This window comes from Spodoptera frugiperda, chromosome 2 (genome assembly GCF_023101765.2).
Source record: "Spodoptera frugiperda isolate SF20-4 chromosome 2, AGI-APGP_CSIRO_Sfru_2.0, whole genome shotgun sequence".
In the NCBI taxonomy this organism is placed as follows: Eukaryota; Metazoa; Arthropoda; class Insecta; order Lepidoptera; family Noctuidae; genus Spodoptera; species Spodoptera frugiperda.
This window is the reverse complement of record NC_064213.1, coordinates 9698719-9722806: the sequence shown is the minus strand read 5'-3', so window position 1 is coordinate 9722806 and position 24088 is coordinate 9698719. Positions and strand designations below refer to the sequence as shown.

The 24088-nt window shown below is 35.4% G+C and overlaps 1 protein-coding gene across 6 annotated transcripts in view; it reads left to right on the top strand.

The window, feature by feature from the left end:
• LOC118269123 (uncharacterized) overlaps positions 1–24088 on the top strand; it is a 258041-nt gene that overhangs the window by 205658 nt on the left and 28295 nt on the right. For all 6 annotated transcript variants that reach the window (XM_050701998.1, XM_050702024.1, XM_050702019.1 and 3 more), the window contains 5 exons: positions 6758–6905; positions 7645–7806; positions 9586–9751; positions 11826–12015; positions 12357–12478. In XM_050701998.1, coding sequence (XP_050557955.1) covers positions 6758–6905; positions 7645–7806; positions 9586–9751; positions 11826–12015; positions 12357–12478 — 788 coding nt within the window. The remainder of the gene's footprint in view (positions 1–6757; positions 6906–7644; positions 7807–9585; positions 9752–11825; positions 12016–12356; positions 12479–24088) is intronic.

Here is a 24088-nt window from a genome sequence, read left to right as displayed (position 1 = left end):
CACTGACAGACAGACTGACGGACAATTCAATTTGACGTTTCAAAAGTGCCTAATTTAGGATTAATTGAAATAAATGCTTTGACTTTGACTTTGACTTTATGACAGCAGTTGAATTAAACTATATAAAAAATGCATTTTTTTAAGTACAATCCTGAATAAACTGGCTTTTTATCAGCATATGTATTTTAAAATAAAATGATGTTCCATATCAATCATCTTTATTGCTTAATTTGTAAAATAAAATATCCGTCCATTTTATATTATTTATCATATTTGTCGTATTAATTGAGACATTTCGTAAATCCTCTAAAATTAATATTTTACATGTGTTTTAAGGACAGTTACATAATTATAATGCACTATCAAATATCTGCGGGATCTTGAACCCAATGTCAACTTGATTATACATCATTTTATTACTTAATATTTGTTTAATATTTAATAATTTTGATTTGAGTCTGGCTAAGTTTCAGTGCCAGATTCTTACTGCAACCGTGGCCAGACACACGACTCAAACAATTTTCAAAGCCATATCAAATCTATTATATCAACAAATTGACGCATTGAATCGTCAATCGATATTAAATTTATAACTAATATTTCAAATCATCGAATGAATCGATTTTTATGAGGTAAACTGCACGACTAAACAAGTCACATCATATTATGGGTTTTGAAACGTGACGTCCCTATCTCACGGGAGGTCAGACCGCTACCCCACCCACGCTGCGGCAGACACAGGGTTGACCCGTGACAGACACATCTTCGCAATGGTGAAACAAACATTCTATTAGACTAGACTTTAGTATGGGCTTACGATCGATGTGTAGTTATTCAATCGCCATTTGTTGCTTAAAACTATTAACTACTGGTATCTGCTACTTGTCAGATTTCTGCCTATATTTTCAAGGAGAGGTTTCAAACCTGACCGTAGAACCTCTGCTCTCCCTCCTCACCGATCGCACTTGCAACGACTTACGCCCGAATACTCAAACGCTACTCAATTTTAAGTTGTATTTAAATATCGTGCTATCTCTGTCATTTTATAAAAAAACTAGCAAACCTGGCGAACTCCGTTTCGCCACCATGTCTTTTTTCCTAAATTTTTTTTTGCTATAAACCTCACGGAACCCGAGACCTATCCAACGAATGCAAAACCGTGGAAATCGGTTCGTGCGTTCTGGAGTTATAGCGTCAGGAAGGAAAACCCGACTTATGTTTATATGATAGACTAGCAAACTCGGCGAACTCCGTGTCGCCACCAATGATTTTCCCTTTCTCTTAATTTATTTTCTGTTTTTTTTTTTGCTATAAACCTCGCGGCTCCTGGGCCCTTTCCAACGAATGCAAAACCGTGGAAATCGATTCGCGCGTTCTGGAGTTATAGCGTCAGGAAGGAAAACCCGACTTATTTTTATATAATAGATGATAGTGACAGAACTACATTTAAGAGCGTCTTAAAATGGAGTTTATTTTTTAGTCAAATTATTTATTGGGTAGCCTTTTATTTAATGTTATTTTAATACCAGTCCAATAAGGATAAATTATAATCATATAAATGACGTGATAAGATAATTAGAGTATAATCAATAAATAAACAATCATTAAAAGCGTAATATTTACCTTACAAACAAAATCAATTAAATATGAGTCACGATATTAATTGAGGAACTTGATGTTATTTATACATTTTCAAGTACAAATATCATGTCGATCGACGATCAACGGATTAATTTAGTTGACAGGCCAGAAGAGGATTTTACATTCGACCCTTCAAAATTATAAGACATTTCTTCAAATAAAAAATAAAGGATGACAAGAGATGCAGCGTTTGATAATATGTTCTCTTGATTATTTATACGCAAACCTTTAAGTTCATAAGTTATTGGTATAATAAAATACTTAATAATTTACTCCAATTACGAAAGTGGCTTTATGATTCATTCATCAATTTATAATTTTTCGACATTATAAAAAACATTAAGTGTCTGGAATCGGTCATATACAGACTGACTTCACTAGTAAATTCTTCAAAAGGTCAGCTATTGGATGGCATCGATAGTAATGTACGTATTAATTGTATGTACTTATGTATATCCTTCAAAACATAGCAGCCATAATACAATAAGCATATAATTACCGTTAATATCATCACAGTCCTCCCAAGCAGGTCCTCAATTACCAGTCGAGTCAATATTACTCCGAGGTCCGAAAGCCCAAAGTTTGTCGTCTTAAACCTCTTCATTTCCACGAAGTACCACGGTTCAGTGCGCAGGCGCACAGCCTCTCGACCAATGCTCAGTCAACAAATCGTTTGATGGCTCTTTCTGTTTGATCAACATAAAACATCTTGAACGCATGCAGGAGTGGATGAGGTATTACAATATAGATATGACGATAGTATTTTTTTTTATTTTGGAGAATAAATGGTAAGCTATTATGATAAATTAAAAATATTTTTGAGCTGTTTAAAAATGACATGATTACGATAGAAACTAAATTCATGAGGAATTTCCTTTCCTTTTTATAAAAAAACGTTGCTCTACATTAGGATTTTCTCCTGTGTGGGTGCGTTTACAAACATACAAGTTCATACGCATGACACTCAGATCCAAAACAGCAATTAGTGGATCACACAAAAGTTTGCTCCGTGCGGGAATCGGTTGCCCAGCCACCGCGTCAACCGTAAAATAGATAATAACATTTTACGTCCCCACGAGCCTTACTTCTCACTATACTTAAAGACCAGCCTCATCAGCTGAATACCGCATCCAGGCAGTAAAAAAGTACCGCACGGTAACGACGCGGTGCCGAGCACATATTTGTGAACGGTACCGATCACTTAGGCAGTCTGTTTGGTGGACGGACCGTCATTCGTGTCAGGTGCGCTGCCAACGGTACATTGTTTGACGACGGTGCTGACCCTACGTGTGATGGTGTAATATATCAGCGGGGACGGTGATGATACACGTGGTAAATTTAATTAAATAAATCAGAAGGAATATTTTTTCTGAGAAAATTCTCTTTTCCAGACACACTTTTCATGGAATTTCAAGTTGCTTTGTGAGCATCGCATGCACTTATCTACATAGCGGTCTGTTTCTGTCATTCGTAATTTTAAAATAAGATTTTAATTAAAATCCATTATACTGGACATAAAAACTTATTTTAAAGTAGTAAATAAATATTTGATTTTCCTTGATCATTTAATTGTTTAGTTCAACTGATGAGGCTAGTCATTACGTGTCATAATGTGCACCACTGATACCCCTTCGGCGATAAAAATGCGTGAAGATATAATAATAAATATTTGATTTTCCAATTATCATCACCTACACATCGCCGTCGGCTGTCACTTGGACCACACACGGCTACTAAGGTGTCAAGTCAAACGCTGCGGCCGGTAACAATGTAGTGTTACACGGTGCATTACCATCAGTTATTCCGAACCAAAGGTTAATTGAACCCTGTTCCACTGTTATTGGTTAACTAGCTAGTTACACTATTGTTCCGTTTCTACTTCTACTTTGTCCATACGATTGTTTAGTTCATTGACGGTTTTTACAGATTTAAACTTAAACTCTATGTAGTCATAATAAGGGTGTTGATATTTCTTAATCTAACATTCTTTGCTTAATATCTCTGTTAACACGCCATGAGTAGGTTCATATATAAAATGCACAAAAACAAAAATACAGAGATATGTTCTCAATTTTATAAATTTCTGCCAAAAATCAAAGCGGCTATTTACCTATTTATTTTGAACCATGTTTCTTAAAGCTAGTGTTTGGATAATGGGTTGACATGACCACATGCCACTGTCCACAGCTGGGCAGGCCACACAAGGCTGCTACTCTAACGGCACATTTCCTCTCATTATAGACCTCACCTCGCCGGAAACAAGCGCTCAATGCGCGCCATCGTAAATACCGATCACTTCCTGCAAATTTTCAACATTTAATATTTTTTGATAAATATCTCTTGAGATTTTATGTGTGTTTTATGATTGTGGGAATTTGATTTTGCTGTCGTTTACTTTGAGATAGAGGATAACTACTCCACTAACTGTACTCCAACGCAATTGCAAATATGCATATTTTGAATTGCAAAATGTTAACATTACACAATATAAATTAATAAATACTACATATTTAGGTATTGTATCGAAAAAATACTCTTAAGAGAAATAATAATAGACAACGAAAAATGGCTAGACTTTTAAAAACTAAAAAACAATCTTCATTGTCATGGTCTAAACTATTGAAGAATTTAAATGGAAATCCCCACATTATTGCTAAGAGGTGAGACCTCATAAAAACGTTTTTAAATCCTTCGCCAAATTCGGAATCGATTGTTAATTCAGATATTCCCCAACGTTTACACCCACACTATGTTTAAAATATGCATAAATCTGCCAAAAAACCAGAGCAATAACAAACCTTATTATATCATATAAAAGTACATTTCTCGTTGACACATTCACAAAGATCTTTATTATCTTTAATTTTCCTCTTAAACCTGATAAATTGATACTAGTTTCTATTGTACTGACCGACGCGACGTGTAATATAGATCAATGTTTCGAACCCATATATCTAGCCCACGGAACTCCCACTTTGACACACAACTCCGAAATATAGAAAATATAACCCGGATCTCTCCATATATTGTAAACTTCGTTATTCTTCGTATGTGGTCCATAATCTGTTTATAAATATTATGTTATCATTACACTTGTGTATATCATTCTTTAACAAAAATGTCTGCCGCCCACGCTCGGCGCTTCTTTTCATAAAAAACACCAATTTATTATAATTTTCTTATAACATAATACGCTATGGTAGCTGCGTGTTCAATAGGAGTTAATATTATTATTTAGTCGACAAAAGAACATTTAAATTGTGTATTACTATTACTTAATAAGAAGTCAGTTACATTTGTAATGTGATAGAGGAATATAATTTAAGATTACATTAGATATTTTATGTTTCCGTCCAAACCACTACGCTTACCTGGCCAGTGACCATATTTTGAGTTATAATTTATTCTGTTCTGGATTGTCCGAACCAAATCGCACAACAAGCAAGCCGTTCACTATCTCAGCTTCTGACATCTCTATTCAGAACTGACATATTTTATGAACTCCTAAACTAACAGGTATAAATAACAGTTACAAGTCGACGGAACGATATATAAACTAAACCTTCTCTCACATAAACTCTTGTCACTTTCTTCTTGACCTTCCAAAAGTTTCACATGCAAATCTTGATATAAATCAAAATTAATAATGTCATTATAATTATCATAATTGCTATCAACGAATAACCTGTTAAAAATACGCGTTACTAAATATAACGCGTATACGCGTAACAAGAGTGAAAACTGTGTTAAGAAGTTGTTATTAATAACACTTATTTCACTGTGACAAGTCGCAGGTCATTCTCACAATGAATCATTTGTGATTTATAGCCAACATCTGGAACTGACTACCTCGCATAATTACTGCGACATTCTAAATTATGTTTGTTGCTGTAATTAAGAAAAGATCTGTTTGTTTGTTATAATAAAGTGATTTTAATTATTTCTTCCTTTCACTGGTAGATTTGAAGTCGAGAGAAAATTAAATAAATCATTCATTATAACTTAACACGTAGGTATACACACCTTCTTTTAGTCAAATGATAATCAGGTGAAACTCAAATAAAAACAAATCCAGCACAGAAAGTAGACAGAACCAAGTCTTTAGACGATAAAATAATCAAAATAATAAAATTAATATTACACACAAACCAAAGCCCAACAGCGAAAATCGTGCAAAAATGCAACGTTATTTATCAAAATCAGAGAAGAATTTGGAAAAGGTGTGCGGAGTACTCGCTACCCGGTACAGGCGACACTTCACACCTCGATCCTCATTAATTCCGTAGATCGCAGAGATCAGAGACGAAAGTCTTTGAGTTTCGCGCACTCCAGTTTACGTTCAAACGAGCCGACAGATTCTATCGGGGAGCCAAGATGGCCGGCCACTAAGCTTTTGACACCTCCCGGAGATGCGTGCCGGTGTCCGAATAAATATGAGAGATAAACTTTAAGGTCCGCCCTTGAAATGCCGCGAGAGAGGATGTCAAGTTAAAGTACTACGTGAAAATGGGTGGATAAACCTACAATTTGAGGAACGTGTTTCGATATATCAGTAAGATATTTTGCTTCTGAACAAATCACTCCTCTTTTATTTGGCCCAGAATCGTCTTCGTAGTTACGGTCAACTGTAATTATATTTTGACTTTACTAAATTTCCGTATTGTTTAGCTAAGATTTTGCTCTCTCTACTACTAAAACTTGCGTAGCAACTGTAGCAAGATAGTAACGAGCGATTTTATTATTGTACCGTACCTCTTTCCTTACCAGAAATTTGAATTCTCACGACAGATTTTTGGAAAATTGCCAATGTTAAGTTACAATAACAAAGAGAGTTGTGGCATCGTTTGTGAATACTAATATTTTGTTTAAGTTAGCAGAAAACAATATGCACAATATCTTTCTGTACAGGAAAAATCTTAAACTGTCACATACTTACTGTAATTTTTCACAAACCTTTAACACAATTATACCAAGAGATCTCAACTAGAATCTGTTTAAAATAAAAATCAATCCTTGTTAATTGATTTCTTCGTATTATGTATTTGATTTCTTACAAATGCCTCATTGTATTCTCTATTCCAAATAAATTAAAATGTATTTTGTTTTTGTTTGACAGGTGAAGGCGGCGGCGGCGGCGGGGGAGCGCGGCGGTGCGCGCGCGACGCGGCGTCGCCCGCGCACGCACCGCCGCCGACGCCAACCCCTGCGCCGCACGCGCCGGTCAAGAGCGAGCGGCTCAGCCCGCACGACTCCAACGCTTCCAGGTAATTACCATATATTTCGAAGATCTAGTCACGACTACATGATAAAACTTTTGCCTTCTTGTCCCTTTCAATGAATGGTTGAGCATACATTTTTATTTTAGATCCCTTGATCGGGAAGCCTTAACATAGTGTATTCTAAACTAGACATTTTTAGATCCAAGTACAAATTCTACAGAAGCCCAGCCATTACTCAACTTGTGCTACTTGTCCTTGCGAATCCGCAAACAAATTCTTTCCAAAATAAAAGCGAAAACGCAACCGTCTTCACATGTTGGCAGTCCATCTCTTACACGCGGCAGTAAAAGATAAGCATCGTATATTCGTATCCATCACATGTGATGTTATCCACAGCAAGCGAGGTAGTTGTTACAACACTGGTAGGTAGTGCTGAACGTGTGGTGTTTTGTCATAGATACGTAACACTTGATAACACCACGCAGAAGTAAAGGGTAGCTTCCACGAGTATTCACATCATATCTTCTCTGTTGTTCCTAATAGGAAACAAGTTTATGTTGACTACAGTGATATTCTTGATGTGAGTAAGAATTTAAAACAGAAGAAATGTATTGGAACTTTTATCAGACCTTTGGCACTGGAAGAAGATATTCAGCTTAATAGACTCAATTAGCCTTAGTAGTAGTATTAGTTCATCCCTGTCAAGTTTCAAGTTATATTCTGTTAAAGTTAAACAAGTGTAATCTCTAACACCAATTAATAAACTCTTCTATTCCCCAACCAGGTCTCGTAGCGTGACCCCGTCGACGTCATCGTACCCCGGCACGCCGCCGGAGCGCGGCAGCCCGCACGCGCCTGCGCCGCCTGCGTCCGCGCACCCGCCGCGCAACTACTCCGACATCATGCGCTCCCTCGCCGCGCGGTACAACACACATAACAACAATGAGTGAGTAGCCTTACTAATATGACAAATGTACCGCCGAAATTATTAATAACTCTCAATCCAAAATCTATGGATTAAGATCGATTTCTGATATTAGTTGCATTGAAATTCCAGCAATATGGTACATTCAATAGAGTTGTGTTGCACACAGAATGTCATGTCACAGAAATTAAAAAAGAACCAAATAGAGGATTCTAGAAATACATTACCAAGAACTTCTAGGATTCCCCTGTTAAAATTCTAAAAGAAAATGCCTATTTAAAAGGCCTACAGTAAACAGCAACTGTTTAGAAATATTTTAATCATGTTTAAGTCAGGTAGTCCACCGCAAAACTTACCTTAATCAATTAGCTATACTAATTCTCAACACTAACAATGATTCATCTGAATACAACATTTGAATTGTTCACAAGTTCATCAAATACAGAGGACTCAGTATAAACATTTGAATAATAAAAACCCCTAATTATACAACGCAACTGACATAAGAAGCTAAATACAATTAAAACGCCCTAATTATATACGCTGAAGTTAATTGCAGACGAATACAAATAAAACCATAAACCACTACCTACCTACCTACCTACCTACTAATGCATTTCGGTTACTGTCGGATAAACTCAAAACATATTAAACCAAATTACACTCCTCGTTTGTAGTTCAAAATTACAATATTAACCTTGCTTCCATTTCAGATTATCTTAGCTTTAAATATACCTAAAGACATGTTTAAAATTCCTAAACGAATACGCTGTCGTTATCGAATAATCCATTTCCGATTAATTATCAATACTCAATTCGATACTCGCATTCATCAATCATTTTTCACACGGTCGGTGTCACAATAGTATGCGACCCGCGGTTCACCGACCGACGCTAGTGATGCCCAACATCGATTAGCATATTAATCGATTTGAAAACTTACGTTTAGTCGACAAAATTTACATGATTCGTGAGAACCGATGCTGTCCGTGTGAACTTATGTTATATTAATGAATTGGTCATCTGGGGTCGCCGAACTTTGTCTATTTTAATTACCAAATACGACAACGTGAGCGCCGACTGTGGCATCTATTTGCATTCGTTGAACGGAATCTCTAACCGACGACATGTTTGCATCGTATCTTGTAGAGATAAAATTTCAAAAAACTGTGAGATGTTTTATTTCTCTCGCCTGCAATAACTTAAAATGAGATGTTTATGTCTTTCTTTTATTTATAGTTTTTTCAAATTAATAAAAATGTCGCGATCATTTGTCAATTTAGCTCTGTGGTATAAGCGCAGTTGTGAGTATTAACGTTATTTAAACAAAGTGTAAGATTGGGTAATAAATTCTTATATTTTATTATAACAAACTGACATTAGTTTCTAAACAGAAACTCGTTAATTTTCATCAAATAACATCGGAATTGTTTTGATATCGAGATACTTAATTATCACTGACCTCTTTAATTTATTCCTCTTGATTTGTATTGCTATAAATGTTTTGATTGTCGTTTATCATTCTTGTAAAAATATATTTGGCGAACAATTTAGTGTATTTTTATAAAAAGAGGTTCATTTAAAATGCAAATCGAAGTCAATTAAAATCATTTTAATTTTCTTTTAAGCTTATTTTTCCTTATCCTTACAATAGAATCTTACATAGATATGATAGAGATTACACCAGTGTTCGTCTATGTCTACAGACTACAATTACTCACCAATACAAATGAATTCTATTTATACAATATACACTAGAATATAAACCCAAACAAATACTAATAATTTTCCACATTTCAGCTATTTCCACCGCATGAACGGTTTCGGCGAGGTACGCACATCGGCGCCCGCGCAGGACGCGACAGACGCGCCCCTCGGCGGACTGTTCACGAGACTGGCATGCAAACAGGGTGGACCTCCACGACTACCTGCCTTCCCTGTCATGCTGGATATGAGTTCCACTAAGGTAAGCTAAATATTTTGACTTTTGATTAAATGGATAGGCAGAGACACCTACTTTTAATCACCTTTTGGAGACTATGTCACCAGTTATTAAGATAGTCCCATGCCATGAGGAAATTGAGCTGGAGAAGGAAAGTAAATAATGATATTAGCCTACCATTGAAAGAGACACAGTTTCAGACTCCCTAAGAGAGTAAAAATGACTCGATCTATCGAATTCCAGGCTCAATATAAAATAATAGAAAAAGTACAATGTCGATATTTCTTGATCCCACGAAAGTAATGCGAACAGGAAACCAATCTAATTTTCCAATTTCTAAATTAAATGAATAAAAATAAATTGTGCTACCGACATCGACAATGGTTTATTAGAAATTATATCTAATTTGAAATAGTATTGTGGTTTCCATTGCTATGGTCAGTATCTAATGTACCTGTATAAAACGTAACTTTCTTTAATTTAGGATAATAGGAAGCAATTTGTCGTTTTTTTTTCAAAATGTCTTTGATTTCAAGCACCCGAACACAAACAGGAAATACCAAATCAAAAACAATTTTAAAGATATGAGTTACACATATCCCTATAATTATTTCCAAACAATTTCTTAAGGTAATTATATTTTGAGAGAAAAAATACAGTTTCGTATTTATTACTTCATAATGTACATTACTTAAGACAAGGCCACTGCCCCTATGAAATAATTTACGCTCAGATGAGTTTTCATTTCAAAAGCGCACATTTGTAATTCATATTAATTATATACACAAGTGCCCACTGACCTTCCTGTTTTAATTACACATCATACACCGTTTCATAGTTCACGGCTGTGATTAAAATGTCTCGTAAAATTCATAAAGCGTTATCGAGCGAAGCATCTCCATCGAGCGAGGCTCGTTTATGTTAATTTGAACCTCTTTAAAATCATAATGCGCGGTGAGCACCTCGCTTCCTTTCCACTAATAATGGACGCAATTAAATCTGATAAGGCCCACGACCTTTACACTTCCTCCGGTGTTGCATAGACATAGTAGAGAGAGTGTTAATTGCCGGTCGTCTGCAGAGCGTGCGGTGCGCTCACAATCGGCAGGGTAATAGTGTTGCCCCGCCCCCTGCTCGCCAGCGAACCGTCTCGACTCGACTCTCCACTGTAAAAGGAACTGGAGCTGCACTAATTGGCCGCGGCACGCGCCGCGCATGCGCACCGGCTCGCCCCGCGACACGCTAGTGATGGGATGTGAAATCGAAACACAACTCGACTTTAAAATTAGTTGACTTTTTGCACACGAGTGCAATAAGAGACACGATAAAATTGCAGCGTGGAATCATAACAGTTATTCGATTTCGACTTTCTAGCTAAATTGCAAGCGACATAAAGCGATCATCACGTGTTTTTTCGTAATTTCATATGATACGCAGCCGAGACCAAATTGCTGCCGGGGCATGATTTGTTACATTTCTCTTTACGGTTAAAGCGATCTATAAATAGTAGTTTAAATTTATTTTCACCTATAAAGAGAAACAGGGGCGAAGCGGAAATAAATCGGTAAGATTTATGTCGGATGCTCGGCTTCAGCACGTAGCCGGCAGGCGCGCGGCGCGGCGCGGCGTGCACGCGCGCCCACTATAACAGCCGTGTTCATTTCACGCGCGCGCGCCTCTGTCTGAATTTTATTCAGAATTACCCTGCATTCGCCTTTTTTAGTACGCGTGGCAATTAAAAAAGATAGATTGCAATTTGACCCGCGGGCGCGGAGCGTGACGTTCGGAACGTTATTATGATGAATGCTCGCCACTTACGATACGAGAGCGCTCTCGATCAGATAATAGCCTACTGGCTCGCCTTTCGTGTTTGCTTAGCATTGAACTGTATGCGCCGCTTGATGGACTTCTGAGTAATTGAGTTTTTTATTACAAAACCGGCTTATTGATCAAGTTCATTATTGATTGCTTGAACTTTGAAACATGAAAAAAAATGCTATCTACTTCTAAATTGCCTACTTTCGATCAGCAATTTCGTTGTCTGCCATCAATTTTGTCGAAATTCGGTGGATAGCCAAACGTTTACGATTATCTGCAGACATTGCTGGCGATATCGCGGGTGGGTCGAAGTGGGAGGTCGCGGCGCAAGCGCAACGGCGCGGGCGCACCCGAGCACTCACCGCTCGACCTGTCCGCGGCGGGCGAGAGCGCCGCCAAGCGCGCGCGGCTCTCTGCCAGCCCCAGCACCAGGAGCGACAGCGACGACAGAGACCGAGTCTCCAATGATGGTAAGTGACAATATTCAGGACACAATTACCTATGAATACTTATCAACAAAACATATAGAGAAAAACATAGGTTTGACTTTAGAGTCTCAATGTACCAAATTCAATGTAAAGTTATATACAATTGACATACGAATGATTTTCTATTCAGTATTTTATCTTTATTGTCATTAACAATTCATTGTAGAAAGATACACATGAAACTTTTACGATCGCCCACGAGTATAAACCTCGTCGAATATTCGATCACTTAACTTGATAGTCTTAATTTGTGTTTAAATCGTTTCCAATGTGATTTAAAGTGGTGATAAATTAAATTTATATGACGTTAATTTTTCCCTTAGAACGTAGTGATGCGCGTGGCGAGTGCCTGTGCGCAGAAGCCCGTGCCCGCCTCTCCGCTTGGTCAGTCGATGAAGTTTGTGACTTCATAAACTCAATCGATATCTGTGCCGAATACGCAACGGTAAGTGCACATCACTATTATTTTTAAATTCCGAATATGGTTGATTGGTTGACAGATATTATGTAGAACAGAAAATTAAATTGATGTGTAGTAAAACGTAAAATATCGATACAATCTAGTAGATTATTTTATAAGCAGGAAATTGCATCTATAAATTTTATAACACGATGATCTATAACTGGTTGATGCCTCGTAAATATTGAGAGAGTCGAGCTGAGGGCGTCAATCAGGTGCTTCAATTAATTGCAGAGAAATGAAGCTCTATTACGACAATAATAAGACTCTGCCTGATTTAAGTACTTTCGTCGGATCGAATCAGTATTAAAGTGCTACGAGTTGATACAAATTCGTTCACGGAGCCCGATAGGGTCGATTTACACGCCAACGGATCTTTGAAGAAGCGTGCTGAGATAAAATCAAACGTGCACTCTGAGTTATATTGAACTATAATATAAATTGACGGAATAAAAACCTTTGTAACAGTGTTACGCTACTTGCTGTATCATCAGCTCCTTCTATAACACCTAAGTATTGTCCTTACAACTCTGTATAGATCAAAATCGACAAAACCCAAATAGGTACTTATCAAACTTTTAAACTAATAAAATATTCTCACTACAAGATTCCATTATACATTTTTATACATTTTCAATTGTAACACTTTACAGTAAGGTCGAAAATCAATTAAAAACAAACCGGGTAGCTTTACATGCAATAGTAACTATATGTGCAGCATGCAGTAGTACTAACAATAGTACACGTCATTCCATCACCTCTACAACTATGATTACCAATAATAGTAATAATAATTGACCGGTCCGCGTCAAACAACCATTTTAAAATGTACTATTCCATCAATAGGTCCCATACTATATTCATTGATCTATGAAAATAACTCCTATCGATGCGTAATAAAGTTGAATTTCATATGTCTTATTTTTTTCTGAATATTTTAATTGCGTATAGTGAAAGGGACAAAATAAAACAAGAAGTATTGAAAATGAATCATAATAGCGTTCGGTTTAATTATTCGGAGGCTCATATTATGTAAGTACATCTTTGTTAACATAGCTTTCTACATAGACAAACGGCTACCGGGTTTCATCATTAAAAAAAAAAGAATTTGATTCTCATTTGTTTTATAGTTTTTTTTATTGCGCCTGTGTTTTTGTACAAGAAAGTTGTGTTTTATATGCGGTAGGAATTTTGTTTTAAAATTAGATTTGGTATGCAAGTGATGGTATAAGTAGTCTGAAACTTTGATTGTGTAGGGAATTAGGTATATACACTTCCCAAAACTTAATTAATTCACTTGGTGGACCCGAAGATTCAGTTATATTATTTTATTTGGGAAATAGACAGAATTATATACAAAAAATACACACAAATTAAATAATACATAGTCCAAAGCAATTTCCACATGAAAGATACACATTAATGCCAAATCGAATACAATCAACATGAGTGAAAATGATAATGATATATTATGATCAGTATTTCACTATTCAATATTTGCACAAAACTTTTAATAAGTTAATAGTTAATGTTCCTATCTTCTTTACCAATAAACAACTTCCACTAACAACATAAAATTAAAGACACCGCCATCACTTGCAGTATTTATTGTTACTTCATTGTAACATTAAATCCATGTCAAATTCATTATGAACGTTCCCTGAATGGCAATAAAGTTTAAACTCTATTGGCAATTACTTAGGTTTACAGCCTTAAGTAGGCTTATTGTCACGTTGCTACGTCAACTCTACTACGGTATTAGGGAAGGTTTGTTAATCTTAACCTATGTACTAAGTATTTTAATATCTAATATATCTATATTAAATGGATATATCTATGTCAATATGTAATGGATACATCTTCAATTAAGTGTGTATATTTTTATACCACTTAAGAATTAAAGCTTACGGTCCGACTGAAAAGCAGTCATAAACTGCAACACTAAAACTGTAAAATCCATCATCTCATAAAATAATGAGTGCACATCATAAAACTTTGTAATTCTACTTACCGCCCTACTCAGAGTCATGTAATGGTAACTTAACCCAGTCCTTAGAATTTTTTTTTTGGAACTAAATTGTTTCTCAGGAATAGTTTAAGTAATCTTTAAATATCTCTGTGTATGTACTTTCATTCATAATAGTTAAATAAAAAATTGTAAACAACAAACAAAATCACAAACTGCGCCAATAAACAAAAGTCCGCCATTAAAACAGTGTGTAAGTTAACAAGCATATTGTTATAAACATTTCTATTAACTGATTGAGTAATAAAATAAACAACGCGCTCTGTGCGCAGGCGCACAATGAGTGCCGTGACGCGAATCATACCATAATGCCGCCCTATTTAGGGCTGAGCTACATAACACAAGATTAAGCTTACTTTTAAGATTAACCGACTTCGTAAGTGTTTTTGATGATAAAAAAACTGTTTTTAATATCATGTGTGTTTTATATAAATATCAATCAGACTAACCAATTAATATCAAACCAAATAATTGTAGAGTTATGCGTTTAAGTATCGTCTTAAATGTCTTGCATATAACAGTTGTAGGTGAGTATATTAGTAGTTAACAATATTCCCTACACAATAACAACTAACAAAATCATTGAATACAATCTTTCAATTTTTCCGCTGAAGTATATTTCAGCAAAAAAATAAGAAAGAATCGTAACCAAATTTCTTAGAATCATAAATTCTATTCTTGTCTCCGTCAGAATAAGTTTCCTTGGACACGACAGCCCTGTGCATGCATCACATTACACAACAAGGTATAATGCACAAAGCGTCGAGCATGGCATCGCATGCATTATGTCAATGTGAGGCAACGCAGACGTGGGAAACGGCGGAAGATTTTAAATTTCCATAATATTTGTATCGCGAAATTGCACAATGTCGGTGAACGGGCGAAGACATTTGATTTTGTTACATACGGGCGCGGAGAAATGACAATACTTACTGCAACCTTGTAAAAACGTCATGTAGAGATATGTATCTTACTCTATTGACTGTATGTTAAATAGTAAAGACATAATACCATTTTTCGGATACTCGAAAATTATTATCTGGAACATAGCACAACTAAAATTTACATAGACAACCCAAACATAAATTTATCTGTCCCAAAATATCTTAAATTTACAATGATGTTTAACCAAAAAAAAACTGCGGTTTTCCTACAATTTCGTGATCAGTTTACACAAGTTTAACATGTCTTTGAACTCTAAAAATACCATTTATAATATAGGCATTTTTAAGTATTTAAGCTAAAGTATGTAAATAATAAAATAGCTAGTACAAACACTTGGAATTATGTTAATAAATGGCAGGGTCAATAAATTCACATACATGATAACATGCGCTAAGGAGGTACCACACAATGTAATTGTAATTTTAAAACAAGACTCCCCACGCGGCCGGTCGTGGCATAAAATTGTAGAAATGACACTTTGTCCACCCATGGAAATTTATAACCTGTGGCCTGTGATGCCTTTCAAATAGGGAAGTGAATGACAGAACACATTATAACTTCTCCATGTCGATGTTTTTGTTGTAATCTTTTTACGTTATACCAAAATAAATTCTTTATTTCTTTCGTGTTATAGAAACTCAATTTCATTTCCATTAAAAGGTTAAAAAAATATTGCGTTTAAAATTCCACAATTGTGATTAGGTTTGCCAAAATTACGTATGAATTCGTAGACCATATACATTAATAATTCTTCAATGTCTATATGTTTTTCTAACACATCAAATGTGCAATATCCCTGAGCCAATCGCTCGCTATATCGCGAAGCAATACGGTAGCAATATCGAATTACCGAGTGATTTATACACAGAAGTGTCGTGCCGAATTGAGGCAAGTAAATTAATTGTTCTCCCGATAATAATATCGTTTAACGTTTAACTACAAAATGATTTATGTTTTAGTTATAACGTTACTCGGATCCTGGTTCAGTGATGTATTTATGAATTGCTATAACTGTCTTTGGATAGTACTCTGTTTTAATTTTAGAACAATATTGGTTTAATGAGATTTAGTTGTTCGTTGATGGTGGATCTATTTATTTGTGAAAGGTAAAACAAATGCGCATTGTATTTCGAATTTAGTTTTTTAGAAGTTTAGAAGTTAGTGTGGAAATTATTCATATTTTTATATTTATATTATACTTTGCTACTTTCCCAAAAACTCAAAAGAAAGTTCTAAAACTAGTTATGTTTAGTAAAATTTAAAAGTGTTTAACAAGAACAATAATAAAATTATTCAATATTTACATAGGCCCGGTGTTTTGATGATTCTGATCAATTTCCACTAATTTGAATAATAGTTATGGGACATAAATAAATATTTTTACGACTTTAACAACTAATAAAATAAAAATTAAGAATCTCCCGCAGTTTGGCACTAAAATTTTTAATTTTTGTCCCCCAAGGCGTGAAACACGAGTAAATACAAAATAAATTATAATTACGTGAAATAAAATTATACATCGAATCATAATTATTGAATAAAGCCGCATGATATCTCAATTATAATAATTGTAGTAACTCTGGCACTGGTTTTACGACTATCGATAATTCTTCGTGGAGTACCACAGATTCAGATAACTTAGCAATATAAACAGCAGGATACTCCTGCCGCCCACACTAACCTACTCCCTAAAATTTTAATACTAATAATAAAGTCAATTGAAATTGAAGCTTTTCATTTAGTGAATGGTCGTGAGTAATAAACAAACAGACACGCAAACTAACCTGCCCCACGAATTTGTAGATGGCATCGCTTTGCGCCCGCGCACTGAACGTCAAACCGTGCGTTTGCGCAAGACGTCGTGCGGGACGAGCCGCTCACACCATCAGTAACTGGAGTTGACACCGCACCTATCTCGTGGATCTTAATAAAACCGAAATAATTGAATCCTGCGAGTCCTTGTAACGATTTTATTGATCAACTATTAATAGCATCCACAATCTCTTAATATTATCGAAACTGAAGTATGGCGTAAACACAAACATAAATATAATCTAATACTACTTAACTATTATAGGTACCGTACTAATCCTTTACCGAATAATCAAATCATCTACGAATCTACACTGTACCATCGTACATTCCTAATCCTTGCTCAAACGATTAGTCCACTCACCTCACGCACCCGCAAGTAATCTCGATCACAAATCACGCCGTCCTCTAATATGACATGAACTACTTTGATCCAGATATTCTAGATGAGCGTAATCCTAATTGCGCATTGTCACCTGCAAGCGCAGCGACGGATGCTCGTGCGATCGTGACGTTGTGTCGCAAAGAACCGTGATTTATACAAATTACTAGTATATATGCGAAATATACAGTATATATAAGGTTTAAATTATAGCGATATTCGATCGGGATCGCTTGCGCAGGTCGCTGTGTAATAAAGCTGTAGGTAATATTGTTTTCATAATGGTGGTAAATGATGCTCTTTGTTGCACCTTCTAGTGTTGTGTTGGTAAGTCGTGCTACCTCATGCCTGTTCTAATGTGGTGTTTGGTACATCGATGTTGTAGTGCGGTTACAGAACATTATAACTCCTAATAATGTACTTTTGATTGTAAGTTCTGGAATTGACTGACTAACTTAAAGGATATTTTTTATGTCATCGAAATATATAAAAGAAAGTCCAGTAAATATTTTATCAACTTCAATATTTTTAACGCAAATCAATATCCAAGACTCATTAAGAAATAAAAAATGTTTTTAAAATAATTATTATTTTCTGCAAAAATATACAGAGCAGGAAATAATAATCATAATATTTTTAATTTGTTGCGGACGGAAATATCTCGTTATGGTCGGCAACCGGACGACATTCAGATTTCAGAACACTAACGGAAGATATCTTTGGCACTGGATTTAGTTCGATGCCTTACCATTTAATGTTATCAATCTTTAAGAGTTTTAATGAGATTAGTAAAACGGAAAGGGCGGCCTGTGACTCTTTAAAAACTTAATTAAAATAAAGAGAAGATTCGCAAGTCAAACAAGACTAGTTTCCCTCGAAATCATCAAGTTCTCAAACTTCCTGAGATAACATTCGATGCTAGAATCCAGCTTACGTATGGCATGTCAGATAGCTAAAATACTTGTAAATTACACACTTTACTTCTCAGCAATACATATCGGTGACTTGGAATTCCGTATGAAAATAAATGAGACCCGAAGCATGCGCGCGCGCAATTAGCGGCGAAGCTTAAGTGTTTGTGCACGAACCCACCGCGCGACAGAGGGCGCTGATAAATGACGCATTTGTAACACTATGATAAATATTGTAAGCTTGATTGAGATGAAAGGAGCCCATTAATATGGTGTCGATGGAAGTGCCTTTGATAATTCTGGTTTCGTAACATCGAAGGGAACAGTCTAGGATGTGGTTCAGTACTCGACTTAAATCATTGCACTGTCAGTACTCTCTCCTCGGGAAAATGTTACATCGAGTCGAACTAATTTAATCCTCTAGCAGTTGTACATACAATGTCGTTTCGAAACCTCGGACAAGGAAATGTATGGCACCGACAATTACTTAAGAAACATTTCAATGTATGTACGGTTTCAGAATGTTACCAACAAAGAGAAAGGACCTCCACTAACATATTTCACTTGGAGCCCTTCTAAGTCGCGGATCACGTCCACAAAATGCCACACACACAGACAATCCATCAGTGCTATTCATAATCACGTTATTACATCCGTTACTAGCATTAATATCACCCAAAACAAACAATGTTCATCACCCGAAGCCATACACGACTCATACGGCAAAAGCTTCAACTATTGTTAAACAGAGTACAAACTTACAAATTCGTCCGATGAAACTGGACGTTGAAGAAAGTTGGTCCACACTTCGCTGTAAAGACACGTGATCTCGACTGCACAGAAAACTTGGTACTGGTTGAGATGTAATTACTATAATGGGCTTTGTATCGTGATCAGTCGACGTATATTGTTATGATTTTAGACATGAAATCGAAAATGGTCACGGGTCATCTCCATGTGAGTATTCGTTGCGCAAAATGATCGGGGCTAACACGATTTCACTTAGAGGTGGGCGCTCAAATGATTCATTTCGATTATACATAGTCGATTAATCGATCGCCGAAATTAGACTGGCGGATTGAATGGTGCTTGATCGTTTTTGTGAATGAGTTTTTATAATGAATGGAGTTGTAACATGAATAATGTGCTATGCTCTGAAGGAATTGTCATTTATCAAGATATATCTGTCGCTTATTCACAAATCACCTCTCAATCAAAAATTTTTGTGTCAGTTGTGAACCGATTAATCGGATCAGAATCAGAATTACTCGAATGACATAATGATTCGGTTGTCACCTGTCGCAACATTTTTGAACTCGTAAAGATTTTATCAATCGATGTTTGTCAGGAAACTTGGCAAAACATAACTCGACATCCTTACCGACATATACTTACTTTCATTAGCAACAGATTTAAAAATATATCGATATGTTTATGGACAGTTTATTTTCGTTTACACTCTATTTCCTGATTAATAATGTCAAAGTGTCAATGAAGTGAATATTTTATGTATTTTACTTATTTACCTTTGGCTCCAAGGTTTGTCCTGATTTATATTAAGAAAACTAGTTCTTATTATCTGATGCAATTTCTTAAACATATTCACATATCACATTCCCATTTAAAAACGAAGTTATTCTAGAGGATTAAACAAATTAATCAATTTCATCAACTTTCTAGCTTGAATCCCAATTTTAACTACATCTGCGATATTTTTTCTTGTACTATCTAATGTTATCATCAAGTTATCGATGATAAATCTGTTCTACAGACTACAGACTAAAGTAACACTTTCTATCTTGAAGATGAAATTATTAATTACTTGGCTGTAAACATTTCATTAGATTCCGTTTACATAACACAAAACTACTGCTACTTATCGCACCCGCACTCGTGAGGTGTAAATGGGTCCAATTTATAACGCGTCGTGTCAAAAGAAGCGACGATTGCGATGCTCTTGCGCATACGACGGCACTATTAAAACTATTAAGTGAATTTCTACGATTGTTGTAAAAGTAAATTAAGTTTGTTACTACTGCAATGTCTAAAAAAAGCAATTATAGCTACAAGTGAGTTTAAATTAGGTTTAAATTTGTGTGAAGAGGAAATTAGGAGAAAAATTTGGTCGACTTTCGATTATTTTTCCTAAATTTAATAAAAAGCTTTAATGGTAAAATAAATTAAATGATGATGTTTATTTTTTTACATTACTCACATTGAACGTTACGTTTTCGTAAAATTACTCTGTACAGTGTAAAGTAAAATTTCTCCGCGACACTAATAAATTTACCGCAACTTCGCTCATCTTGTTTTTTTCTGTCTCACTCTAATGATGTTTTCGATTTATTGCAATCTATTAAATTAGGTGCGGGAGGTGAGGTCGCCGTCTTTAATGTTTAGGTTCCGTAGCTGGTTACCAAAAATATTTTTTAAGATTAATATTTCCTTGAAACAGAAATAATATTATTAAATATGTTCTGTAGCTTGAAACTAGTAGTACTTTTCTTGAACAGATAAAGCGATAAGTCGCAAAATTTAAGTAATTAAGATTTAATATTACGAATAGTTACAAAGATTTTTAAATTACCAACCACATTATTAATTAGCTTAAGTATCTTAAATAATCAGCAAAATCTTTTTACCTTTGCTAATTACTATTTCTGCTGAACCCAAACACCGACTTCCTAAGACCTACAAATTGATTAGTCCCAATCGGTCAAATGTGATTAAATACAAACTAAACAGAATTAAATCATGACAGCTTTCTCCCACCAATGACAGCTGACGAGATGATGACATTAACGTTGGCCGCACACCCGCGATCATCGCAGCACTTGACATTGTGCAACAGATCTGTACCATTAATATAAGTTTGCTTTACGTTTAAAGTAATCGAAACGAGAACGCATCCGACACTCTGATTGGCCGGCTCGAAAAAATCAACCAATTAGAACGCCGAACGCGCTCTCGTTTCTAATACTTTAAACGTAAAACAAACTCGTACTAAGGGTACTGTATTAAAAAGATGTTTGTTGCTCACTTTCCATATTTGCATATCGCGTTTTCGTTAAGTAGATTCATGTTTGGCCACTTAAGTGTTACAGTTATTAGAACGTTAGATAAGATCGAATTAGTTTCCGTAATGTGTTATTAATTGTATTATAGACGTCGTTAATGATATGTCTGTGTCAGTAACTGATGGTAGATTTTAAGATCGTAACCAGTTTTTTTAAAGTCAATCTTGATTGTAACAACATATTGTTTATATATTCTATTAAGAGTTCATTTAGCAATACGGCATCGCAGAATACAAATAATCTTTCACTTCATCTTTTAATTAGCATCCCAAACAAAAATTATAAAAAAATAATTTCCAATCAAAATACAACCAGAAACATTGTCTACATTGTCTCGGATGTAAATTCTGAAGCCATTGCTCTTTGGCTTTACAAATGTAAATGTATTAACAGCTCATACAATCAAGTGACACTTGAGTCAGTTGACGTAGTGACGACAACTTGCCCTTTAAACAACGACAAAGGGCAGAAGGCAAAGATCAAGTGAAGCAAAACATTAGCAAATTGAAATCAGTCACTTTAAAACTGAAGTATATGAAACACTTCATTTAACGATCGTCTAAGACCATAAAACGTTTATCCGAAATTCTACCACAAAATAATGAAACCTCATCTACTTTTTAATGACACAAAAACCCCAACCGTTTGAGTTTTTAGCCCGACACAGACATCGTACAACAAAACTAATGAAGCAACTGAACCGAATCATTAACCTTAAAACGAAAGTAAATAAGACATAAAGCTAGCTATCGTACCTTATTTGCCTCCAATTTCTCCATAGATAACTTCTTCACAAGTCTCTAGTACTGATCAAAAGCCTGACGTATAAGTAAACAGAATTAAATTACCAATCATTTGCTTCCACAGAACCGCATAGTTCAGTAGACCAAACACGGGCAAGTCGTAAACAGTTCAGGAATCAATCAGTGTTTATTGTATGCATTATACGTAACAAGAGCACTATATCCATTAGTACTGTTTCTCTAGTCACTGTCCTGCCGTTAACCAGTTTAGACAGTTGGATTACTGTAGAGATATTGACTGTGCGAGCCAGACAGAAGTTCAGAGTATTAGGGCTCGATGTGTTTATTGAGTTTACAGAGGATCTAGAGTTTATTCAAACTGTCATAAAATTAACTAAAACAGGCATAAACAACTAAAATTATAAACGTAGACGTTTCATTAATGATGAATTTAAAATATACTTTTATTTAAGAATACCCTTTTATATAGTAACTTTAGGTACATAATGTATTTTCTATATTACAACTGCTACAAGGAAAATCACCGATGACTCAGTAATATTTCAACAAAAACATAAAAATTCACTAGAAGCAGGTCGTTCTGCACGACACTAAACTACCGTTGACAATCTTCTTGATAGTCCAGACGTCTATATCACCCCGAGCGTATCGTCCGACCCCTGACCTCAATTAAATGCCCCAGTCCGACCCGAACCGACGTAACTCAGCAACGATTTTACAGAAACTATTTATTCGCTCATTTAATCGACTTGCCAACATCGAGTAACTCCTGAGCTATTACCGATATTCACCGTCAATTAAAATAATCGATTAATTAACTATTTTACTTACAATCGATTTTATCGTCCGATCCATATTTATTGAACGTGTAATTTGTTAAATTGGGTCCAATTAATTGTATGTATTTTAAACTGAGTATATTGATATTGGTTAATTTTATCTGCTAGTGTAATTACTGTATTATTAGGCGTTATTCGACAAATTATATATAATTAAATTATGCAGTGTCTGTCAAATTGAATGGGTTCGCAATATTTGCTTGTAGATTGCTTTAATTAAAGCGCCATCCATCAAGGTCTGCCACAGGGTGGTATATTGGGGCCATCCTTGTATAATGACCTGATATTACAGGAGATTACGGGCCAATAACCAACAAGAGTAGACACAATACAAGACCTTGTTGGTCGCTGACATGTGACAAGTCTGTGAAGAATGCAATAACTCAAGCGTGATTAATGACAGCTCTCCATAGTCCCTTCTAACACCTGTCCCTGCGTATGAATGAAAGTAGATTGACGGACACTACCGGCTGGTTTAATAAGGACAATATGTCAATCATTGTTATTGATTGGCTTTATAGGAATTTTGTAGTAGGTAGTAGTTTGTTTGCGTTTTAGTTTTTTATATAGGAAACGCACGTTGAGTAAATTGAACTCTTAGTTAAAGAAAAGTTTTAAAAATTTCAAATATTTTGTCACGGCAGTTAAGGTGCTTAACCGTTTTTATTCTAATTTCGCTCATTTACTAAGTTAAGATTTTAATTTTGATCAGATCCATAAGATAAATGATATTTCAACAATGTATAACATCCATGCAGACCTAAATAGCACATATACCACTACCATAAAAAACCGATCCCGAAACCCCTCGAGTCCTAACATCGTAATAAAAGTTGCAA